Source organism: Notothenia rossii, assembly GCF_949606895.1.
Source record: "Notothenia rossii genome assembly, chromosome: 5".
NCBI lineage: Eukaryota > Metazoa > Chordata > Actinopteri > Perciformes > Nototheniidae > Notothenia > Notothenia rossii.
Genome location: NC_136903.1, coordinates 74,729,304 through 74,752,371, shown reverse-complemented (window position 1 = coordinate 74,752,371; position 23,068 = coordinate 74,729,304). Strand labels below are relative to the sequence as shown.

Sequence of the window (23,068 nt, the reverse complement as noted above, 5' to 3'; positions counted from 1 at the left end):
CAAAACAGGAAACACAGAGCCTAAATACCCACACTAATTAACCCAACAAGACACAGGTGAGGGGGGAGGAGACAACACAGGGCACCAGATGAACACAATCAGGAACAACAGACAAAACGGGTTTGGGGAACACCCCCAAACCAAACCACATGTGTAATATTACAAGGCCTGAAGTTACCTTCGTCACAGTATTACACAATTTGTGTAGAATACATAATAGCCTCCAGTTTCCCCCACTTGTGTTACACAAGTGCTTCACAAGTAGAGCTAGACTATATGAAAAACTAGGTGTAGCCATAGTATTTTCAATATGTCATGTGTTATGTCTTGTATAGTTATTTTGTATTCTCTTTTTATCACAAACAAATACATAGGTGGATCACAGACTTCCTGTCTGAATGGAAGCAGCACGTGAGGCTGGGGAAACACGTCTCTGATCCCTGACCATCAGCACCGGTTCCCCTCAAGGCTGCGTTCTCCCCTCTGCTCTTCTCCCTATACACCAACAGCTGCACCTCCAGTCCCCAGTCTGTCAAGCTCCTGAAGTTCGCAGACGACACCACCCTCATCGGACTCATCTCTGGTGGGGATGAGTCTGCCTACAGGTGGGAGATGGACCATCTGGTGACCTGGTGTAGGGACAACCACCTGGAGCTCCATCACTCTGTGTGACTGCAGTAACTGCTGTGGAGTCATTCCAATTCCTGGGCACCATCATCGCCCAGGACCTCAAATGGGAGCAGAACATCTGCTCCCTCATCAAAAAAGCACAGCAGAGGATGTTCTTCCTGAGGTAGATGAAGAAATTCAACCTGCCAAAGACAATGATGGTGAACTTCTACACCTCCATCATCGAGTCCATCGTAACCTCCTCCATCACCATCTGGTACGCTGCAGCCACAGCCAAGGATAAGGGCAGGCTGCAGCGGGTCATCCGCTCTGCAGAGAAGGTGGTCGGCTGTAATCTGCCATGCCTCCACGACCTGCACGCCTCCAGAACCCTGAGGCGGGCAGGGAAGATAGTGGCCGACCCCTCCCACCCTGGACACAAACTGTTCACCCCCCTCCCCTCTGGCAGGAGGCTGCGCTCCATCAGGACCAAAAACCTCTCGCCACCTGAACAGTTTCTTCCCCTCCGCTACCGGCCTCTTAAACAAGCCCCGGCCCCCCCACTGACACAACGTAGACTCTATATGCATTACATTAATGCACACAATGTTCAAATACTGCTTAGGCCTACTCAGCGTTTCCCATACATTTATTATTCAAATTTTGTTGGTGGTCTAATGGATAGTGAGGTGGGCTGATGATGGTAAGGTAGCGAGTTCAAATCCCGCCTGGAACACCACTACTAGTGTGCCCTTGAGTAAGGCACTTAGCCCTCAGTTACTCAGGGAGAATGTAATCAGTCATTGTAAGTCACTTTGGAATAAGGCGTCTGCTAAATGCCTAAATTGTAAATTATATTTTTGGGAGAATAAACCCCACAGATCCTCAACTCCGGTGTGTCTCACTCATTAACAACGCAACACAGAGCAACAAGAACATTGTCTACAGTAGCCATGAACTTGCATGTATTTACTTATTTGAGGGGGGGGGGTGGATGCATGGGCCACCCGAATAGGTTGAGGGGCCTTTACTTGGTGCGGTGCGGTGTCCCCACAAATATAATCAAATTCTGTGGGAAACACTGCTACACATATTCTTATTTCATATTTATGTTCGATAACTCATTGTATTCCATTTCACTGTAAATTACTGCTTTATTTTATTGCTATTTAATTATTTTATTACAATGTCCTTAAAGATTTTTGGTTTTATATTAGATTTCTTGTTTTATATGGAGATTCTTTGTTTTATATTTTATGTATGCACCATGACATCAAGTCAAGTTCCTCGTCTGTGTGAACCTACCTGGCAATAAACCCGTTTCTGATTCTGATTCTGATATGAGGGCATTTTATTGTGGTAGTACTTTAGTGTGGGGTGAATTTGAGTAACTTTGTATGCTGGGTAACCTAGAATGCAATCTTATATACAGTATACATATACTTAAGTTGGATATTTGTATGTAGTCAGTTCCACCATTGGCCGGTGCCTTGCTCAAGGGCACCACGGCAGGGCCCAGGAGGTGAACCTCTCCAAGTAGCAGTCCACACTCCATATTTAGGTCTGTTCGGGGACTTGAACCGGCGACCCTACGGCTCACAGCCCAAGCTCCTACTGAATTTGGATCTTTTCTTTCACTTAAAGCTGCTCTCATAAACATGTTTATTTCAACAATGCATCCGATGACGATTTGTAAGAAGTAACTAACATTTACTCAAGTACTGCTCAACTTTAAATAAATTGTAATTCACTTGAGTTTTTTTATTTTACAATACAATATAATACAGCTTTATTTGTAAAGCATTTTAAAGGTCCCATGTCATGGCCATTTCTACTGATCATAATTCCATTGTTGAGGTACTAGAATAGATTTATATTGTGCAATGTTCCAAACTCACATTGGTTTCTCATACAGCATCTCTGTATAGAGCCTTGTGAGCCCAGTGTGCTCTGATTGGTCAGCTCGCCCACTCTGTTCTGATGAGTCCACCACGAATGGCAATGGTTACCAGAAAATGACACCAGTAATCACAAACAGATGAGGATGCTGCGTGGGGTCTGGGTGCCGTGTTGGCGGGACGTTGCGGGGCTCGCTGCTGGAGCGGACAGTGTGAGCTGGCTTGCTGGTGTTGTTTCCTGGTTGCTGCGTGGGATCTGCAGGACATGGCGAGGCCCGCAGCCTGACTGTGGGTCTGTGCGTGTGCTCGGACCGGGCTACACACAGACCCGGTAATAACCGGAAAAGCATGACATGGGACCTTTAAGACCAAATTGCTGTACAGAGAAATTAAGAAATAAAAGACAAAAACCACACTGCTCCATTCACAAACCGTAAAATAAGTAAAAATACAAATAAAAAAGGTAAAAACAAAAGTAATCGTGAATAAAATATTACCAGCCATAAAACAATAGACCATTTAAAAGAAATAAAAGCAACAATTAAGTGTACATTTTAAGGAAATATGGAGGAACATATTGTACGGTTTGCTATACTATATTTCTGTACATTGCATATTCATTTTTTATATCCATATTCATTGTTTCATGATTGTGTATCTTGATTTTTTTCAATTAGTTTAAGTTAGGCATCAATACACCCAACCACGTGAAACCCACCGCAATACAATTCTGATTCTGACACTAGTCCTTACGAACATAAACAAATAAACAAATAAACTTGATATGGTTATTTTAACGAAAGCTTTTGAAATTAAGGAATATTGTCGTTAGTCTCGTAAAAGAAAAACAACCTGTACATTTTATCTGTTAACTGAATGAGAAAGCTTTGAAGTGTAGGGAAAGTTGTAGAGCAGAGATGTCTCTGAGCAGTGCAATAATGACTCATACAGGGAGGAACAAATATAAAATGTCACATAGTTTTCTCATGACTTTAAACCAGAAGTGGGCAGAGTTGTTTGACTTAAATAGTGTTGATATGGGACAGATGTTGCTTTGGATAAAAAAAACATTTCCTTGGGAAACCAGCCTTTTACATCAAACACTTATAGGCCTATAGTGAAGGTCAGAAATATGCAAAACCTAATTTTAAGTGGGAAAGACTTTTATTAAGAGAGAAAGCTTTGAATCAAAAATATAATGCACACACTCATGAGGGGATTATATTTACAGTTAAACCACGGGCAGAGACAGGGGCTATTTCCCCACAGTTCTCTGTTGCTGTTTCGCCCCTCCTCCAGTGAGCCAGGCACACCTTTCCTCTCTGGTCCTCCAGCGTTTCCTACCTTCTTGTCGGCTCTCAGCCTCGTTGTCTGGCGGTGAACTCTCACCCCAGCTGCTTGGGAAATGTCATACAGGCAGAGGCCCGTGCTGCAGTAGGGGGGCGTAATAGGAGGAAAAAATAACAACATTTTTGTACTGCTCTCACTGCATCTTTTATCCGCGTCTCTACCGTGCAAGTGCCACATCCCAATACCACCAGCAGCAGCAGCAGCAGCAGCCGCCGCCGATTCCTAATCGCAGTCTCAATGCTTATTTCGCATTAGGCTAATATAAAAAAATCCGTGCCAGACATGTGAGTAGCAAACCATCGCTGTCGTCCTGACTGCTATGTGCTCACACGCTATTGTATCCTACACCAATGCGAACAAATGGTCATTGAACCGTGTTGTTGTGCATTTAGTGTCAGTGTGCTGCTTCCACGGTGGCTGAGCCGGGCTCCCCGCACTCTGACGCCGCAGATGGAGCCTCGCTGGCGGATTGTTTTGGGGGGCTCTGCGTCGGCTTGGCTAATTGAGCCAAACGCTGTGATTTTCGTGCTGTAAATAGCCCAGATAGAGGGAAAGCCCATTTAATCACTGGGCTGTGTGATAAGTGTGTGTACTGTAAACTATCCCGTTCTTATTTTTGTTTTCTACATTGATTGAAGGTAGCTGTGAATTGGTGGTGTGGAGTCCTGCCTGGCATCTCCAGTCAGATGTGGAGGGAGGCCCAGGTTAGAGCACATATAATGCGGCGGTGTTGATCTGAAATCAGTTTGAATAGCTCTGTGAGCCGAGTGTCCAGGAGATTTATAAATCACAGGATAGTCATTGGTGTGGCAAAGGATACATGAGATGTTGTTGTGTGTTTAGTTTTTTAGAGATCAAAACACAGTGTGTAAGATTGTTTTGAAAATGTGTCCTGATAATCCGCTCTTTTTTGTTTAATTCATTTAAAAATGCAAACACATAGTTTGTTATTGCCATAAATCACTTGTGAAAAAAGTCACTGTAGGCTATTCAAAAAAAGAAAACGATAGGCTATTGTTCTAATTATCATTTTTCGTATTTTTCTGAATATTTGTGATTAAATATAAAATGTGAGATCCAATATTCTCAGTTCAATACTCACTAAAAGTAATCTGTTAAATGCTGGTTTTCCTGTTTGATTTCATTTTGACATCAGATAGGACAGAGTTAAGGAAAATTGTAAAATAGGTGAGAAAGAGGAATGATGATATGCAACAGGTTCAGGATTCCCTGTGTCCACATATAGTCTTGCAAAATAAGATACACATTAATATTTGTACATTTGGCTAATGCAGAATTGTTTTGACGGTTTTAGGGGGGATAACATGAAGCTTCTCTTGAAGATGTCTGTCCAACAATCTAACTGGCTTGTGACGACGATGCCCAGTCGAAGATCCTGGGATTGATCCGTAAATCCCTTTAAACTGATGGCCTGGACTAAGTAAGACGTTTGTGTGTGCCTGTTCCCTGAAGCTGCACATTCAGTGCTTTCTGAGATGGATAACTGGCATCAAGTTGCTGATAATGGTGGCAGTTGATGATGAGTTTTGTCTCTGTGTCAGGTTTCAGCTGGCCTGCTGAAGCTATGGGGAGCTGTTGGAGCTGTCTGTACAGAGACCCCATCCGAGACAACCATCTTACCAAATTTAAGGTAAACAATCCTACTTTAAGTTCAACACATTTATTTGGATCTGATGCGTGATCATGTATTGTGATCATTGGTCTGGCACCCACCTGTTTACCACCGCTACATTTAGCATTTCTTTTCATGTGCGAGAATGCTGTCATTAACTAATCATTTAGATAGGGGTGTGAAAACACATTTTATCACATATAATGTTTGGACAGCAATAAAATATTTGGAAATATTATGCGCTTTTGAATCAATTCATTTCAAGGGCCTGCTATCAAACTACAAGTTGGTCTGAAAGTTACCTACCTATCTACCTTTTAACAAAGAGAGTACAAATGACACCTTGTTGTTTAATATAAACTGCCACCGTTTCTAATGTTTAAGTACAACTGTTTATATAACTAGAGCACAGATGTTTCTGTTTTATCTTAATGGTCAGGTTAATCATGGTTCCTAAGTATTTTATCTTACAGGGCAATTTTTGGCATATGGCATGTACTTTGCCGCCCTTTCCCTGAAATCCCAATTTTTTTTCACACCGCTAATTTATCTCCAAGAGGGGAGTACACATCCTCCTTGTCTTTTTCACAGCTGCTGTTCATTATCTGGCTAGTGCTTGGATGCTAACACTGTTTGAATGTTTAGGTAGGAGATGAGTTTGGGCAGAAATGGTGACACAGACGTGCCATGGACCTTTTAAAAATAAAGTTGTATCTCAAAGATAATGAGATGTATTGATGTTTTCACTTTGTGTCAATGATATTGCATCGTTAATCACTTAATCAATCCAGATCAATATACCCATTGTAATTTACATAGTAATGCAATAATCTGCATTTACAATCTCTTATGATCCATGTTATATTCCCTTCCCATGTCCTAGGTCACCAATGTGGACGATGAGGGTAATGAGCTGGGATCTGGGATCATGGAGCTCACCCAGACAGAACTCATTCTCCACACACGTAAACGAGACGCCATCCGGTGGCCATATCTCTGCCTGCGCCGCTACGGCTACGACTCCAACCTCTTTTCTTTCGAGAGCGGTCGTCGCTGTCAGACTGGGCAGGGTAAGCAGCTATGCTTGTCTGTTGATATCTTTGTAGATAATTCAGTCTTATTAATCAAGGTAACAGTGCATATCAGTTGCACATGCAGTAGTGTTGTGGTTGTCTGCCAGCAGGTGTTCAGCTTCCCATATATAATTAACAGAGGAAAAGGATTTTGGAGAAACAAGCTGAGCAAACGGTCACAACAGCATTGGAGAAATTCAGATTTTTAACATGTACAATTTAATTCTAACAAGAAGGAGTTCCCTGCAAAGATTTCATGATCCCGAGCTACTCCACCACACCACAGAAATCCTTTTGTTATTGTTTTCATTGAGAGACCGCTAGTTGCTGAAAATAACCTAATGTTAATTTAAGATGTTAAATGACACAACAGGAATGTTGTTTTCTAGGGTATAAGGCCCTAACATAACTCTAAACACAAAGCAAATATGATGTGTTATCAGCATTAAGGAAATTATTTGAACTATTATAACATCTATCCTTTAGCCATAGCTTCCCGTGTCTTTTTCAATGTTACTGGTGGTCAAGTGAAGCCTACCAATGCTCTCGTTTATCCTGTTTTCTTTTAGGAATATTTGCATTCAAGTGTTCCCGGGCAGAAGAGATCTTCAATCTGCTTCAGGAGCTGATGCAATGTAACAGCATCAACGTGGTGGAAGAGTCGATGATGATGAGTCGCAGCGGTCACACACCAGAGATGGAAATGTCTCGCACACCACAGACTCCCAACAGTGAGTCACTCACACACACACACACACACACACACACACACACACACACACACACACACACACACACACACACACACACACACACACACACACACACACACACACACACACACACACACACACACACACACACACACACACACACACACACACACGCGCACATCCCACACGCACATGCACGAGTAACAAGAAAAGCTAATTATAAACTTGAGATTAATTGTAGGACATGCTTGCAATGCAGCAATTTAGCAGAATTTGTAAAGTTGTTCATCAACACAGCTAAACAAAATATACTGAGTCACAGGAACAAAAGTTTTCTTCAACACCAAGTAAAGCAGAAACGGCCATGGGCGCTTCAAATGGCCTGTTAGTGCTTGGAAGTTGCAGCTATGTCTATTATACCTTCTGGAAGGTTGTATTCCCATGGGGAACCATGCACAATCCTTTGCAACAATCCTTGACTGTTAAAAGTTTAAAAAAATAGACATTTCATTTGTGTTATTTATTTCTCTGTGCCACTGTTTTCAGTGTTGTAACTGTTACTATGCCATGTTAGATCCTTCAATTTGAGAAGATTGGGCTTAGAAAGTCTTTTCATTTAAAGTTCAAGAAGGTCTTGGACGCCCTGTGTGGGTAAAAATGTTTCATTTTGAGATTCTTTTGATCCTATAGCTTACCTGTTTAAAAGTATAATTTTATCCAGCGGCTGTGGCACAGGAGGTAGAGAGTATTATTAGGGATGGTGGTTTGATCCCCAGCTACTCTAGTCCACAAGTGCTTTGGAAAAACACTGAACTTTCTTTCTGTTTGTACAGCAAGAGATTAGAAGCTTAAGGGCTTCAAATGCAGCAAAAAGAGTGACATCTGGTGGATTGCAAAACATATAGCAGCTGATGAAAATTTTCTCTGAAAGAATTCACACTTTGGTTTTCTCCCGTCTATGTAATTGTTATTCACTCTACATGTGCGTCAGTCAAGCTGCTCTAAATCAAAATGCAGCTGCCAGGTTTTTAACAATAACAAGCCGTCTGTTTTTGCATCCTTCCACTGGCTTCCTGGAAATTCTAAATTAACTCTGAGATCCTGTTCATTACATATAAGGCATTAAATGATTTTGCCCCAAGACACATTTCTGTTCTCCTTGTAACTCTGTCTGCCTCTTGATCCTCAGATATTGGCCTTTTATCCATCCCCTGCTTCTGTGTTGCTTTAGACCAGTGTTTCTCAAAGTGGGGGGTGCGCCCCAATCTGCTTCAGACTAATTTGAAAGATTATTGATTCGAAAATAATATGATACAGTACAGTACAAGTATGTCTGGGTCTCGGTGTTTCACTCAAGCTCGGCTCTGTGTGTGTGTGGAACGAGCCATTTTGTATGCGTGCGCAAGCGAGAGAGAGAAAGAGAGCTCACCGGTACCGGAAATCGTTGTTGTTAGCTTCTGGTGCTAGCGAGCTAATGGCCGGGTCTCAAACGTTTTGGTCACCACTAATGTAAACAATTATTTCCGAGGCACACGTTTATATGATCATTATAGTTATACAAAACTCAACTCAACGTCAAGCTACCCTACAGCACCCCCAAAATAAATCTGGCACCGCCACTGAGCCTGCAACTCAGTTCTGAAGAAATGTGCAGTGCAAAACAGGCTCATTGCAGCCCCTAATGCTGTGATAAGACACACTTCTTTGCCAAATATCATCATTTTCTTTCTTTTCATTTTTTTGCACAGATTGCAAAGTATTATAACTTATTGTTCTAGCAAAGGGATTGCACAATTGTATTATGTATTTTTTTAGCACACAGACTTATGGAGCATTGTTTTATTATCACTGTTCTAGCAAAGGAATGCTCACGTTCATATTGATGTATTTTAATAAATGTTAATTTGGCCCATTACGTGACTATTTGTGTTGGGGGGGCCCGACTTTTTTTTTCCTCCAAAGGGGGGCCTGACAGAAAAAGTTTGAGAACCACTTCTTTAGACCCTCTGTGTCTTCTAAAACCAGTCTTTATAGACAGGTCTTTTTCAGATCTCATCCCTGTTTTATGTTTTTATTTGTTCTTGTTTGGTTTGTCTCATTGTTCTGTGTTTTGTTTTGTATTTTTACTTAATTAATTGATTGAAGTCTTACATAAATTAAGCTATACTTACTTATGTTAATACTTTTCAGCTCCAGCGTTCCCTGTTCAGGCTTTTCCTAATGGATACCCTGGTTATCCAATCAGAGGGGAATCCTCCCAACCCTCTCTTGCTGACGACCACGGAAATGGTCTCATGGGGTTGGAAGACCAGGTAAGGCCTCTTCTTCTTACCTAAAGTTCACTGCATTTGTGGTAGTTCACAACTTTACTTACTACTGTTTGTATTTCCCTCAATAGACCCACACCTATGTAAATACTGTTAGTATGGAGGGGGATCTCTCTATGCGTCACTGTGTGCACTCTCTGCCTGAGGTGCGGCCGAACCCTTTCCCTGAAACACCCCGAGGAGCCATGCCTGTCGGGGTGCAAGGAAATCCGCAGCCCAACCTGCGGTGCTGTCCCCTTGAGGAGCATAATGACCCTCAGGTGTTCTTACAGCCATCTTCGCAGGAGGTCAAATTCATGCTGGGCCCTACTCCGGCTCAGCGTCATTTGCTGGAGAGAGAGAGGGACAGAGAGAGGGACAGGCATGGCCACAATCCTCACAGCCTTCAGCCAGCAGAGGGAGCCACAGGCTCAGAGACGGAGGGAGACGAGCCCACAATGCACATGTGCAACTCTCACTCCTATCCCCATTTCCATCACCACACACACCGGCACCCGGGCCTGGAGCACACGGACAGCTGCCAGAGCGGCGAGCTCACCTACGAGAACATCAACGGGCTGAGGAGCGGCCGGAAGCAGCGGCTGAGTCCCAGCAGCGTGTCGCAGTCTGTGGGTTCGAGCAGCAGCAGCAGCACCGGGGACAGTCACACCCACTCCCTCCTGCACCCACACGCCCTCGGCCCCTCTTCACTTCCCCCCCAGGGATACCCCTGTGAGAGGGGCATGGGCGGAGGTCATCGTCGGACAGCTCTGCTCAACTACGAGAACCTTCCCTCTCTACCACCGGTGTGGGAGTACAGAGCTCTGCAACGGGATGATGAACAGGAAGAGGAAGATGATGAGCAGGATGAAGAGGAATACGAGGAGGAAGAGGAAGACTTTGATGAGTATGAGTTCTCAGAAGGCCCAGGGACACCCAATGGGTACCACCAGGATGGTCGTGGCATCCATAGAGACGCCCTACAGAACTACGTCAACACAGAGCAGGTCCAGCCGCCCCGGCTTCGACACGCTTTCCCCCCGCATCCGCGGTCGTGTCAGCCAGACAGAGGGGGGCGAATATTTAGCTTTGATTTCCGCGGACGGTCAAGGTCGGGGGTTGGAGGCTGTGAGCACGGCCACATGCCTCCATCGCGGCAGTTGAATTACATCCAGGTGGACCTAGAAGGAGAACCTCCCTGCCAAGCCCTCAGCAGTGGGGGTGCCCAGCCACAGCCACAGCCACAGCACCAGCGCCTACCACCCAAAAAATGTGGCCCACAGGCACCCCGGCGCAGTGAATGCTACGCAGTCATTGACCTAAAGAAGACCGCTGCTATGTCCAACCTGCAGAAAGCTCTGCCCAGGGATGATGGGACTTCCAGAAAGACTCGCCACAACAGCACAGACCTGCCTCTGTAAACGGTGTTCAAACTGAAGAGGAGCGACGAAGACGGATGAAGGCTTATCCTCATCTTAGCACACTGGACCCTTCACTGTCATCCATCCATTCAACTGTCGGGCTGACTAATACAGTAAAGGTACCTAATTAGAAACTTCTGTGAATATAAAAGGAAATGAGAAATCTCTGAGGAGAATTTGCCATTTTATTCTGTGTTATTTATTAGATATGTGGTGTGAAGCTCTCTCAAGAAATTGGCAGTTTTGACTGCAAATACGGTTTGCTGGATATTTATACATAAGCATAAAATCATAAATATGATTTTGTGCTTGGCTATGACTTAAAGCAGAGATCTCTGTTTTCAGCAGAAGCAGTCATTGCCATATTGTTTTAGCAAATTTAAATTAATCAACCCATCTCCACTCACACACATTAGTGTTTATATCATTTAAGTATTCTACATCCATGTGGTTTTTACTTAAATATGATGAGTCACTAATTTGATTCTTTTCACAGAAGAAGAAGAGTAGTTGTTGGCATGAGGGAAAGGGTAATGGTTCCTCCAAGGTACTGGCCAATATTCATACCTCATCACAAGCATCTAAGTCTTACATTGTGGCTAGTAGAAGAGACCATTATTTGATACTATATGCCTAAAGAGCATTTTGCACACAATCCTATGGAATTGTATTTTATCATATTTTAAGGAATGGATGTGTCCAGTCCAAGAAAAACTGGATTAAATGGACAAAAGAGATGGTGATATTTGCAGAATTATTCTAAACTATGGTAAAAGTAGCACACATGGATTAAACGAGCTTTTGGCTCCCTCCTATCCACATGCAGCAAATAAAAAGGTAGCATATCATCTTCAATCACCCCCCCCCCCCCCCGCACATCATCCCAGACCTGCAGGGGGTCCACATGGTTTACGCTTGTCACGTTGCACTTTTGACCCTAGGCCACTAAAACGATCGTGTCCTTTTTACCAAAAGCATGGGGCCAAATATTTCATGGACATTCTTAGTCAGCATCGTAGATGGGAATTATTTACGTGTTTTGATGGAGACATCAACAACCTCAAATAGTGGCATTAAGCTGTAACCTCACATAAAAAGAGCTGAATCTATAATTTGTCAGTTATCAGGTGTGTGTTTTTTTAAAGAGTTATCAAGTCTACAGTGAAGATTTTTGTGAGGCTATTTATCAACCATAGTCAGATATTTATTTATTTATTCATTCTTTTATTTCCAATTGTAATAATTTTGTTATCCATGTGACGACCAGCGTTTTGTAATCCAGTTGGTAAAACAGAGACCAAAGTTTCACCTCAAATTATCACTGGGCTCTGGTGTATTGCTGTAATAACTGTGCTTGATTATATATAAAAGAAAAAGGAAGACTGTATTTATATTTTAAGTGCCAAAACTTATTTTCAAACTGTATGATAAATAAAATCAATTGTGCCATTAGGATTTATAGAAAACAATAAGACGGAGAGGCATGATGAGGTTATAGAGGTCGGGAGACACACTTAAAAAAAAGAAGAAGAAAGAAATCCAACTTTAAAGGATAAATTCAAACTACAAAACCTGCACATTCCACCTCATCCACATCGACAGCCATTTGGGTGCGAGATATAAGAATGGAAATCTTGTAGTCTGATAATCACAGCCAGGGTGGTTTTATGCTGCTACATGTACATACTAACAGTAGCCCGTTTAAGCTACAGCGACTCGTCAAAATGAAAGCTTGTGTGTTTGAACCTATGCGATGTCAGATATTTTACCATGTTGTTTAATTGCTAATAGGGGTAGCATTGTTGTCTTCTGAGCAGAAGAAAAATCTAATGTACCATTTCAGAAAATGTTTCTTTTGGCCAATATTTAATTTTGTCAATTGTTTTCTTGACACTGGCTGTGTGGCAGTGGAGGGGCTCAGGCGCACTGATGCTGTCATCTTTTTGTCGAGTGCTCATATCAAGGGGATACTTTCAGCTGACGGAGGAAGGCCAAATGTTCTAGATTCTCAGATTGTGGCATTAAGCTGTAGTTTGCAGAGATTGTTGACGCAAATACAAATTCTCAACTTCTGATAAGGAGGGTTTTATGGTTTCTGTGGGACATCAGGTGCAAATCAAAGAGGATTTCTTGCTTCTGATCGATCATTTATTTAGAAAAATTACATACGGTATAAAAGTTAAAATCTCAGTTGACTTTTTCAGTCAATCAAATGTCCCATAATGCACAGCAGTTTCCTGATCTATAGATAGTACATTTTTAATGTATGAAATCTTCATAAATAAGATGCAGCCAGCAGGTGTTTGTGCTTGGTGGTTTTCAAACTATCCAATATATTACAAATATGTTCATGTGCTAATTAATAGCCTCATAATTTCTTTGTGGATTTATTGGTTAAATGTTGGGTCCTAAACCCAAGGTGATGTCTTTGAAATTGCTTGTTTTGTGTGACAAACAATCCAAAATCAAAAAATATTTTATTGACAAGAATGTTAAATGTAATTGACAAGCGAAAAAACTAAATTGGCAATTGAGTATTGACTTATTTTAGCCGTTCTTGTTTAATGGCAACAACAATGTGACACTTCCCCACAGAAGCTTTAAATAACCCCAAATCAAAGGTTGATCATTTGTATTTTGGTTTGATCATCATACTTTAAAATGACATTTAAAGAAATAAGCCTCTTATAATAAGAAAAAGCCCTTTTTCAAGCAGAGATTTATGACTGTATTTGCAGAGATATTGTCATTATACATTCGAAGGATGTTTACATTTTTGCAATAATAAGTGAATTATTTTTTTGTGGATTTCAAATCAGACCAATGTGTAAAGTGTGACATTTAAATAGTAGTCTATAAAACTGTGGGCTTTATGTATTGAATCGCCTGTTCTTCTGTGAGTCAGCAGTCTTATATTTTTTTCAGGTACGATGTTTACTTTTACGTTTAATTTCATCTTTGAAAGTAAAAAAAAAAAGATGCTTGTTTTTTTTCTTTGATTGTCTGACACTGTGTTTGCTTAAACTCACACTAACAGTGCCATCCAATTACATTTTATTGTATTAAACCTTTGAAATCAGTGGCAATCTTTCCTACAAGAATCAGAAAGTGTTTCATCTAGTTTCTCAGAATATTGTTACATGTAGTTTTATGGTCTTTTATAAAAATTCCATGTTGAAATGTGCTAACTATCTTTGTTATAACGCAGTAGCCTCACCACGTCCCAAACATGTTAACAGTGATCACAGCATCATTAACGGATTCCTATGTTTACTGAAAGTAATCAAAATATATAGTTAAATAATTGTTTTTCAAAGAAATGTGACATTTCACTTGAGTTCAAATCAAGTGCACTCCCATCTCATAACTCATTGTGATTGGCTTGGTTGATGCTATCTCACACCCTTAGTTTTTATGCTCAAGGCGTTATTCAAACGGCTTTCTCTGAGATTCATTAAGCAGAGCTCATGGGTATCCGCAGGGCAAGGAGCAACAAGTAGAGATGGCAACTCCTGTCATTAAGTTCCTCAAACTGAATTTATGGAATGGGTTGCTGAACACAATGGCTTGCTCTGTGTCTACTGTACAAACATGAAGCTATGTAGTCCATATCAAGGAATGTCTCACTGTGCCTTTCATATTCAAGCTCGAGAAACATTTCATCGCTGGTTGTGAGTGCGGCCCGTTTAAAAGAACAAAAACACCGCCTGTTGAACGTCTCCAGATTGACAAATCCAATAGTCTTCAGTCAAAGTAGTTTTACGCTTCAAGCTGTATTTCATACTTTAAATTGTATTGCCAACTCCTGATTGTTTTACACCATACTGTATTTTCAAAATGTTGTCAGTTTAGACTAATGTTTGCACATTTTCGGAAACATGCTTTCTTGATGCATTAGATAAAATCAATGTCACTCCTGTTTCTTTGCTAAATATAGGGTTCAGCTCACAGAGGGATAACTTAAAGACAGGAATTAGGGGAAAAGTCAGGGTGGGTGTTAACCCTCGAATTGCGCACCTTGTGGTCATTAGCCAGCCAGTCTCGCAAGACTTTTTCGTAAATCATGTTATATCTGGTATTATACTCTCTGTCACCCCAAGTACACATTCACATGGAAATGTCACCGTTAAGAATTCCTCGGCAGGAAACACGCTGCTAACAGAAAGAAAAGACAGTCTTGGTAGAAAGGTTTTTCCTCTATAAGCAAATGATTAAATCAACAATAAGGCTTACAAATACTTATATCAATACTGATCAAATATGTATCAAGACCTACTTCTACATCAAATCGTTTACAACATTTTTAATTTGATTGATTCCAAATGTCAGTGTTATCATTCGTATTTGCAAGATGGAGAAAAATGTTAATCTATTCCTTAAGGGTTTGTAGCAATGAGTTCTAATTTTTGGAGATTACATGCGTCAAGGTCTTTGGTACAATCGATTTAGGGGATACAGTGAAAAAAGCCAAACTCAGTGTGACTGAAAAGGTGCTAAGTCACTTTGATCTGTAGCAAATAACATAAATGATGAGTGCATTACAGAGTGTTTTTCATTATAAAGTCACGTGGCTGTGGTGCACAGCATGATTCCTCATCAGCTGCCTTCTCAGTGCTGAAGTATGTGAAAATAAAATTCCTTTCAGATCTTTTTTTTCTGATTTGCAACAACTCCAATTTTTTTGCATAAATCGGATGACAAAAATATGGTAAGGACAGAAACAAAGGCCAGCAACTCGGTTTGCACCATAGTGCTACACATCATCTTCATCAGCATCATCATTATCATCTCCATCTTCTTCTCTTAATACAGAACATCGTTAGTGACATTGTAAAACCTCAACTTCCTGCCCATGCTTTGAGATATATCTCTGTTAAAATACTGAAAGTATCAGAAAACTGTAATATCTCTTTATTAGTATAGGTTTTTTTTAAATTTTGTTTGTTTTTGTCTGGTATGAGGATGTGATCACCACCAGAGGGTGATGCATATGTCCAGGTCTGAGCTGTACATGTTTGTGCATTTGCATACAGTCTGCATTGGCCTATCTTTGTGACTATTATATCAATTTTCAAATTGAGTGCCAAATATGCTCAAGCATGATAAAAACATTGACCTCGAGGATGCGAGTCTCGCTGCTGTTGTAGACTCTTTTTGTGATATGAATGCACATCTGAAAGTAGAATCTTGCTAAATATTTTTGCTGAAAGAGGGAAACATTTTTGTTGTATGTTTCTGTGGTTCTACCCATTGCTTATAAATGATTATGCAGTGAATATAAAACATTTGCTTCATTTGTTGGAGTGTCAAAAAGAAACATTTGGATCATTTTCATTCTTGAATCATTCCTCACAGATATGTTATCTGACTCTTCATCCCACCCTGTCCCACAACGAAGCGAGCCTGACATTTGGTGAATTTTACCCTGAATTATAGTGTGGATTTGTCCAAAATGTAAAAGTAAATGTAATTCTAATATTAAAATGAAGCTATGAAAATATGTTATTGCGCACTAAACAGTGTCTCTTTTGTTCATTAGGTCAAACCTCAAAGAATCAATAGATGCATTTGAGTAAAACCAAGGTTTCCCCTCCAGGATCATGCACCTCTTCAGTAACATGTATTACAAGGTTTACAAGCTATTTTTTTTAAGGTATTTGCTAAATATTTTTGTAGAATATACCAGAACAGGCTGTTTAACAATCAGAACAGAACAAGACTATTAATCCTTTAACACACAGGTCAGTTCAACACAGATATGCGAACACCAGTCCATTCCGGGCTGATCAAACCTGATGACTTAGAGCAGAAACGCTTTGTTTGCTCTGGTGTATTTATTAATATCTCAAGAAACATTGAAGACAGACGTGACCTGTTTAGATGTGTGTCATACCCACACCGTTGTGGTCAGTCATTCATCCTCCAGCCCAGCAGCTGAGACAAAGTGCTTTGTGATGGATAACTGTACCCTGAGGAGAGGAGTTATGTTACTGTGTGAACACTTTTCAAAGTAGTGTCTACAGCTGTCTAGCTCAACTACCTGCCCAGGATATACTACTTATAATCAAAGTGGATGTAATCATGTTTTCCATTTGAGCTCAACTCAGAAATTAAATTGTGATTTTATTCCACAATAGTTTTTTAAGCTGAATATTAACTTATTTTGAGCATGTAATTAGTGTCTGCCGGTGTGTAAACAATTGACAGAGAGCATGGTCGTGGTTAGCTCGAGAGATTTACAGCAAACTAAATATATGCCTTAAATAGTAGCTGTCTTGTGTTCATATGTCTGTCTTGTTTTATCGTTATTGAGTAATTGTATCAAAGGAGAAGCCTCACAAATAAAGCAGAGCTTTTATTGTTTCTATACTTGCCATCCCTAATGTTAAGTCTGAAGGACCCTATCTTAACTAGAGCCCTTAATAATTCATTTTGTTGTAACATAAAACAGGATGATAGACAATGCCTGCATATGGTGTCATGAATCTCGCTGTACCCTGAAATATGATCATCTGACATTTCCAGTTTCCCCCCTTTGAGTTTTGGCTACAAACAATGGCTGGGCAAATACATGTGACAGGAAGTTTGGGCGGGGCTGTACATTTAAAGGAGAAGAGATTTAATATAAAACAAATAGGTTATGCTTTAGTTTCTCTATTTTACATTAGACAGCTAGGATATAAACGGTAGTTATTTGTGAAATCTAACTTTGCTGATGGCCCTATCTAGCCATTATGGTAATTACGCTCCTAGTGATTTATTGGTTAAAATCCTTGTCTTGCAGTATCGTACACTAGAAAACATTGAAAATACAAATGTCTGAGATTCACAGCGCCTTTCAGCCTATTGGTTCAGCCAAACATAGCTGTTTTGGTTCACTTAAGCAACAAGCAGTGAACATATTTCCCTGGTGGAGTATTTGGAGATCAACAACTGAGCTATCAGCAAGTTAATATTATACTTAAATTCACAAGGTGGCCAGAAACACAACTCTAAATGAATCCTAATGTAAGCTTGTAGGCTTGATCAGTGTCATTGTTAACCTGCTGATATTTAGCCAAAGTAATATTGGTTACAATGGACACTACCATAGTTTAGCGTTTGTTAGCATGCTTACTTTTGATAATTAGCAATTAACACAAATTATAATAGGGCTGGTTGAAAATGCATTTTTTTTGGTCATAAAACAAAGTATTGGATCACTAAAAATGATGACCTGATGAGGAAAGGTCAGGGTATCATTGAGTTCAAGCTATTTCTTATCATGTCCATTACAGCGCACTGTGCGTCTAGCTAGAAGAGTATCAAGATTTGCTCTCTCATCTGCAGCTAACACATTCACTCAAATATACAAGCTGTTTTTCATCCATCCACAAAGAGTAACTTTAGCTTAAATGTTTAAACTGGATAACATATGCAGTATATTGTAATTTAAAGCATTATAAACAAACAAAAAATGAAATCCATCCATTTATTATCTTTGTTTAAATGCAACACATTACTGTCTCCCTATAATCAACTACTGTAAAAGTGTTAAAAAGTCTTATCGCAACAGCGCAGTCTTTATTTTGGATGTCATTTATGACGCTGAGATAAGGGAAGCTTTATTGATGCCAAGGTACAGTAGAAAGAGAAGTACAGTAAAGTGGATGACTATAAAAACTACAAATAAGTCAATAACATAAAACTAAAAATAGGAATAATGTTAATAAGTAATATTTAAAAAAAAAATACTGTTAAACTAAATAAATAATAGTTTGCCCTAGTAGTTTGAGAATAAAGATGTGCAAATGTTGCAAGGATATAGAAGGAGTTCAAGAGATGCATATGTACATGTCAAAGCTGAGCAGTAATAGGATTCCATCCATGGGAAAGACCTGAACAACAATATCTATAACATGTCTCTTTGTCTATATGCTCAAGCTACAAATAACTGCAGCCTGTTTTTCACTAATATAACAGTCTCAGCTGCTTTGGTTTAGTTGTTAGCAACTGCTAATGTTGATGACTCAATCTGCCTCTGTCTCAGTGGAAAAATACAGCAGGGAAGTAGTATACCTTGGACCTTTGTCAGAGCCAACCACTTTTTCAAGTGAGACGGCATGGTGGGTAGACCAATCCGACGGATAATTAGGTAATAGAGGGGCCAGAGGAAACCATAGCTACATTGTTTCTCATTCTGGCTCTGCTCATGACATGTTGTTTGTGTAGAGATCCTGTGGTGCACCCAGCTGAGAAGAATACTGATCAGTTTGCTGTTGCTGAAAGCAACTATTTGGAGAGGGGGCTTTGTGATGGAGCGGTAAGTACCTTTTTTTGTTTTGCACTGGGCTGCTAAATGCATCACTTTAATTCTAAAATGTCTTCTGATAAGTGCAGCTTTCTGATAAACACTTGCTTGTGAAAACTTTCCATTCATGATAATCCCACAAGATTAACTTCAACAAATAAAAAAAAACAAAGTTCATGAGGAAACAGCTGAGTTGGTTTGTGTCTGCATAACCCAGAGCTACACAGCTTTGACAGTCCTTTTTCCTGTTAATGTGGAGGAAAGAGGGACATTTATTTTAATCTCCTACTTCTTTTGCACATGTCAAGAGAGTTGCACAAAGTGAACAGCATTGACATGCCTGGGCAGGATAACAGTCAGTTGAAGAAGGCTCAGCTTCTGGATCGAGGTCAATGGGCAAACAAGGTGGAATTTCTTCTGGCCGTAGCAGGGACCCTTGTTGGGCTGGGAAACCTCTGGAGGTTCCCCTATCTATGCTACAAAAATGGGGGAGGTAAGCAGGATTTCCAAACTACAAAAATTATACATACTTTTCCTGTTCCCGCAAAGTGGAACTGCTGCACCCAATCAAAGTGATGTCAAGGGATGAGGAAAAAGAGCTGTGACGTTAAAATAGATTTTGCTGATAAGGAATTGCTCAGGCGATATTCAAAGCAGGTTTTTGTTGTCAGTAACTTGTTTTTTTCCTGTAACTGAAAGCAACTCTGGCAACAACAAGGACACCATTGTTTGTGTTCTTTTTTGGAAGATAGCCAATAAAATAAACAGCATTATAAATGTAATTGGTTAGAAATTCTTGCTATGCCTCTTTAAACTCTGCAGCCACATTACAGCAGTGTGGGATCTTTTAAAGCCACATATGTGTCAAATTTCTTTTAGTTCCTCTTAGATTTATGTTATAAATACTATAGGATCCCACGTGGCCCACTAGTGGTTACCAGATGTTTCCCTGGAAAGGACAAAACTATAAAAGACATGAATAACATTCTTGATGTTAAAACATTGATTGTGTAAACACTCTCTTTCATAAGATATCAAAGTCTCAGAGCTTCAAAACAAGGATAAACAAAAACAGGGATGATCATGTGTAGTGTGGCTCTTTATCAGATTCAAAGGGGAAACAGTATTTGCTTTTCATGTTTTTTAACAGGTGCATTTCTGGTTCCATACGTCTTGTTTCTGCTCTCATGTGGTATACCCATGTTCCTCCTGGAGACGGCCATGGGACAGTACACATCTCAAGGATGTATCACCTGCTGGCGCCACTTCTGCCCCTTGTTTGAAGGTCTGTGTATAAAAGTGAACAGATTTTTTTTTTAGTAGTACTTATTGTGTAAGATTCAACCTTTTATCCTCACACAATACATCTAAGTTTTTTGTATTTGTCGTGTCACCCATTTGTCTGAATTTTTTTCTTCCCTTTTTCGAAAACTGTTGGAAAATGCGAGATACTAAAACATTAAAGAAGAAGAGCAGGTTTGAAAAGTTCTTGTTTTTCTACATTTGGATCATTCAATAATGATTTAGATCAGGTATACAATTCGTGAAAACTCTATCCCTTAAAAACCTGGAACAAAAAAAAACATTTCATTAGGATTAATAAGAGTCAAGTTCAGGCATTAGGCCCGGTATAGACATAGTTCAGTTAAACATGTGTGAGTAAAAATAAGTAATGGCTTATTTTCTTCTTCTTTTCTTTTGATTTTACCAGATTATTCTATAACTGTTATATAACATTAAGCACATCCAACAAAATTACATTTTAAACACAAAAAAGAACAACAAACCTTACCAGATGTATATTAACCAGTCAGGTATTAAGTGGTTGTTTACTTGAGAACAAGAGACATATAATTCGTTGCAAATAAGCCGTGCAAAAATCAGCTGTAATAATTAACGCCTGTGTCAACTTAATGTTTCATGACCTGAATGATACATTTCACACAGGGGTGTGTCTGCTGCTGCTTGGCACTCACTGCTTGTTTGCACAATATTAGATCTCACTGTATGTGAGAGATAAGCCGGAACTCTGGTACGCACCCAAAAAATGTCCTCTATAGAGATACAGTGGGGCAAAAAAGTATTTAGTCAGCCACCAATTGTGGAAGTTCTCCCACTTAAAAAGATGAGAGAGGCCTGTAATTTTCATCCTAGGTACACTTCAACTATGAGAGACAGAATGGGGGGAAAGAATCCAGAAAATCACATTGTCTGATTTTTAAAGAATTTATTTGCAAATGATGGTGGGAAATAAGTATTTGGTCAATAACAAAAGTTCATCTCAATACTTTGTTATATACCCTTTGTTGGCAATGACAGAGGTCAAACGTTTTCTGTAAGTCTTCACAAGGTTTTCACACACTGTTGCTGGTATTTTGGCCCATTCCTCCATGCAGATCTCCTCTAGAGCAGTGATGTTTTGGGGCTGTCGCTGGGCAACACAGACTTTCAACTCTCTCCAAAGATTTTCTATCGGGTTGAGATCTGGAGACTGGCTAGGCCACTCCAGGACCTTGAAATGCTTCTTACGAAGCCACTCCTTCGTTGCCCGGGCGGTGTGTTTGGGATCATTGTTATGCTGAAAGACCCAGCCACGTTTCATCTTCAATGCCCTTGCTGATGGAAGGAGGTTGTCACTCAAAATCTCACGATACATGGCCCCATTAATTCTTTCCTTTACACGGATCAGTCGTCCTGGTCCCTTTGCAGAAAAACAGCCCCAAAGCATGATGTTTCCACCCCCATGTTTCACAGTAGGTATGGTGTTCTTTGGATGCAACTCAGCATTCTTTCTCCTCCAAACAAGTCTAGTTGAGTTTTTACCAAAAAGTTATATTTTAGTTTCATCTGACCATATGACATTCTCCCAATCCTCTTCTGGATCACCTAAATGCTCTCTAGCAAACTTCAGACGGGCCTGGACATGTACTGGCTTAAGCAGGGGGACACATCTGGCACTGCAGGATTTGAGTCCCTGGCGGCGTAGTGTGTTACTGATGGTAGCCTTTGTTACTTTGGTCCCAGCTCTCTGCAGGTCATTGATTAGGTCCCCCCGTGTGGTTCTGGGATTTTTGCCCACCGTTCTTGTGATCATTTTGACCCCACGGGTTGAGATCTTGCGTGGAGCCCCAGATCGAGGGAGATTATCAGTGGTCTTTTATGTCTTCCATTTTCTAATAATTGCTCCCACAGTTGATTTCTTCACACCAAGCTGCTTACCTATTGCAGATTCAGTCTTCCCAGCCTGGTGCAGGTCTACAATTGTGTTTCTGGTGTCCTTTGAAAGCTCTTTGTTCTTGGCCATAGTGGAGTTTGGAGTGTGACTGTTTGAGGTTGTGGACAGGTGTCTTTTATACTGATAACGACTTCAAACAGGTGCCATTAATACAGTTAACGAGTGGAGGACAGAGGAGGCTCTTAAAGAAGAGGTTACAGGTCTGTGAGAGCCAGAAATCTTGTTTGTTTGTAGGTGACCAAATACTTATTTTCCACCATAATTTGCAAATAGATTCTTTAAAAATCAGACAATGTGATTTTCTGGATTTTTTTGTTTGTCATTTTGTCTCTCATAGTTGAGGTATACCTAGGATGAAAATTACAGGCCTCTCTCATCTTTTTAAGTGGGAGAACTTGCACAATTGGTGGCTGTATATTGGTCATGCTATAAAGTGTTGAAATCTTTATTCCTACCAAAAACAAATCCCAAGAGGGTCAGATACTGTAACTCATGATATGAATCCCCACCCACCTGTTCTGTGCACTTTGTTATGCACAC

At 40.4% G+C, this 23,068-nt stretch overlaps 2 protein-coding genes across 9 annotated transcripts in view; both read left to right on the top strand.

The window, feature by feature from the left end:
* Window positions 1-3,829: 3,829 nt before the first annotated feature.
* Window positions 3,830-16,508, top strand: frs3 (fibroblast growth factor receptor substrate 3). 3 transcript variants are annotated; one of them, XM_079685716.1, is made up of 8 exons: window positions 3,830-4,141; window positions 4,500-4,561; window positions 5,173-5,298; window positions 5,420-5,508; window positions 6,374-6,560; window positions 7,133-7,294; window positions 9,467-9,588; window positions 9,675-16,508. In XM_079685716.1, exons 4-8 carry the CDS (start codon window positions 5,443-5,445, stop codon window positions 11,001-11,003), a joined length of 1,866 nt encoding a protein of 621 aa, XP_079541842.1. In that variant the 5' UTR covers window positions 3,830-4,141; window positions 4,500-4,561; window positions 5,173-5,298; window positions 5,420-5,442; the 3' UTR covers window positions 11,004-16,508. The 3 variants fall into 3 exon arrangements, with proteins under 3 accessions (XP_079541842.1, XP_079541841.1, XP_079541843.1); XM_079685715.1 differs by having other exon boundaries at window positions 4,496-4,561; XM_079685717.1 differs by lacking the exon at window positions 4,500-4,561.
* LOC307042033 (sodium- and chloride-dependent GABA transporter 2-like) overlaps window positions 11,104-23,068 on the top strand; it is a 37,363-nt gene continuing 25,398 nt past the window's right edge. Inside the window, exons 1-4 of one of the 6 annotated variants that reach the window (XM_079685713.1) lie at window positions 11,104-11,122; window positions 19,215-19,305; window positions 19,602-19,786; window positions 20,444-20,578. In XM_079685713.1, coding sequence (XP_079541839.1) covers window positions 19,298-19,305; window positions 19,602-19,786; window positions 20,444-20,578 — 328 coding nt within the window. In that variant the 5' untranslated portion in view covers window positions 11,104-11,122; window positions 19,215-19,297. The other 5 variants (XM_079685709.1, XM_079685712.1, XM_079685714.1 and 2 more) reach the window with 5 other exon arrangements.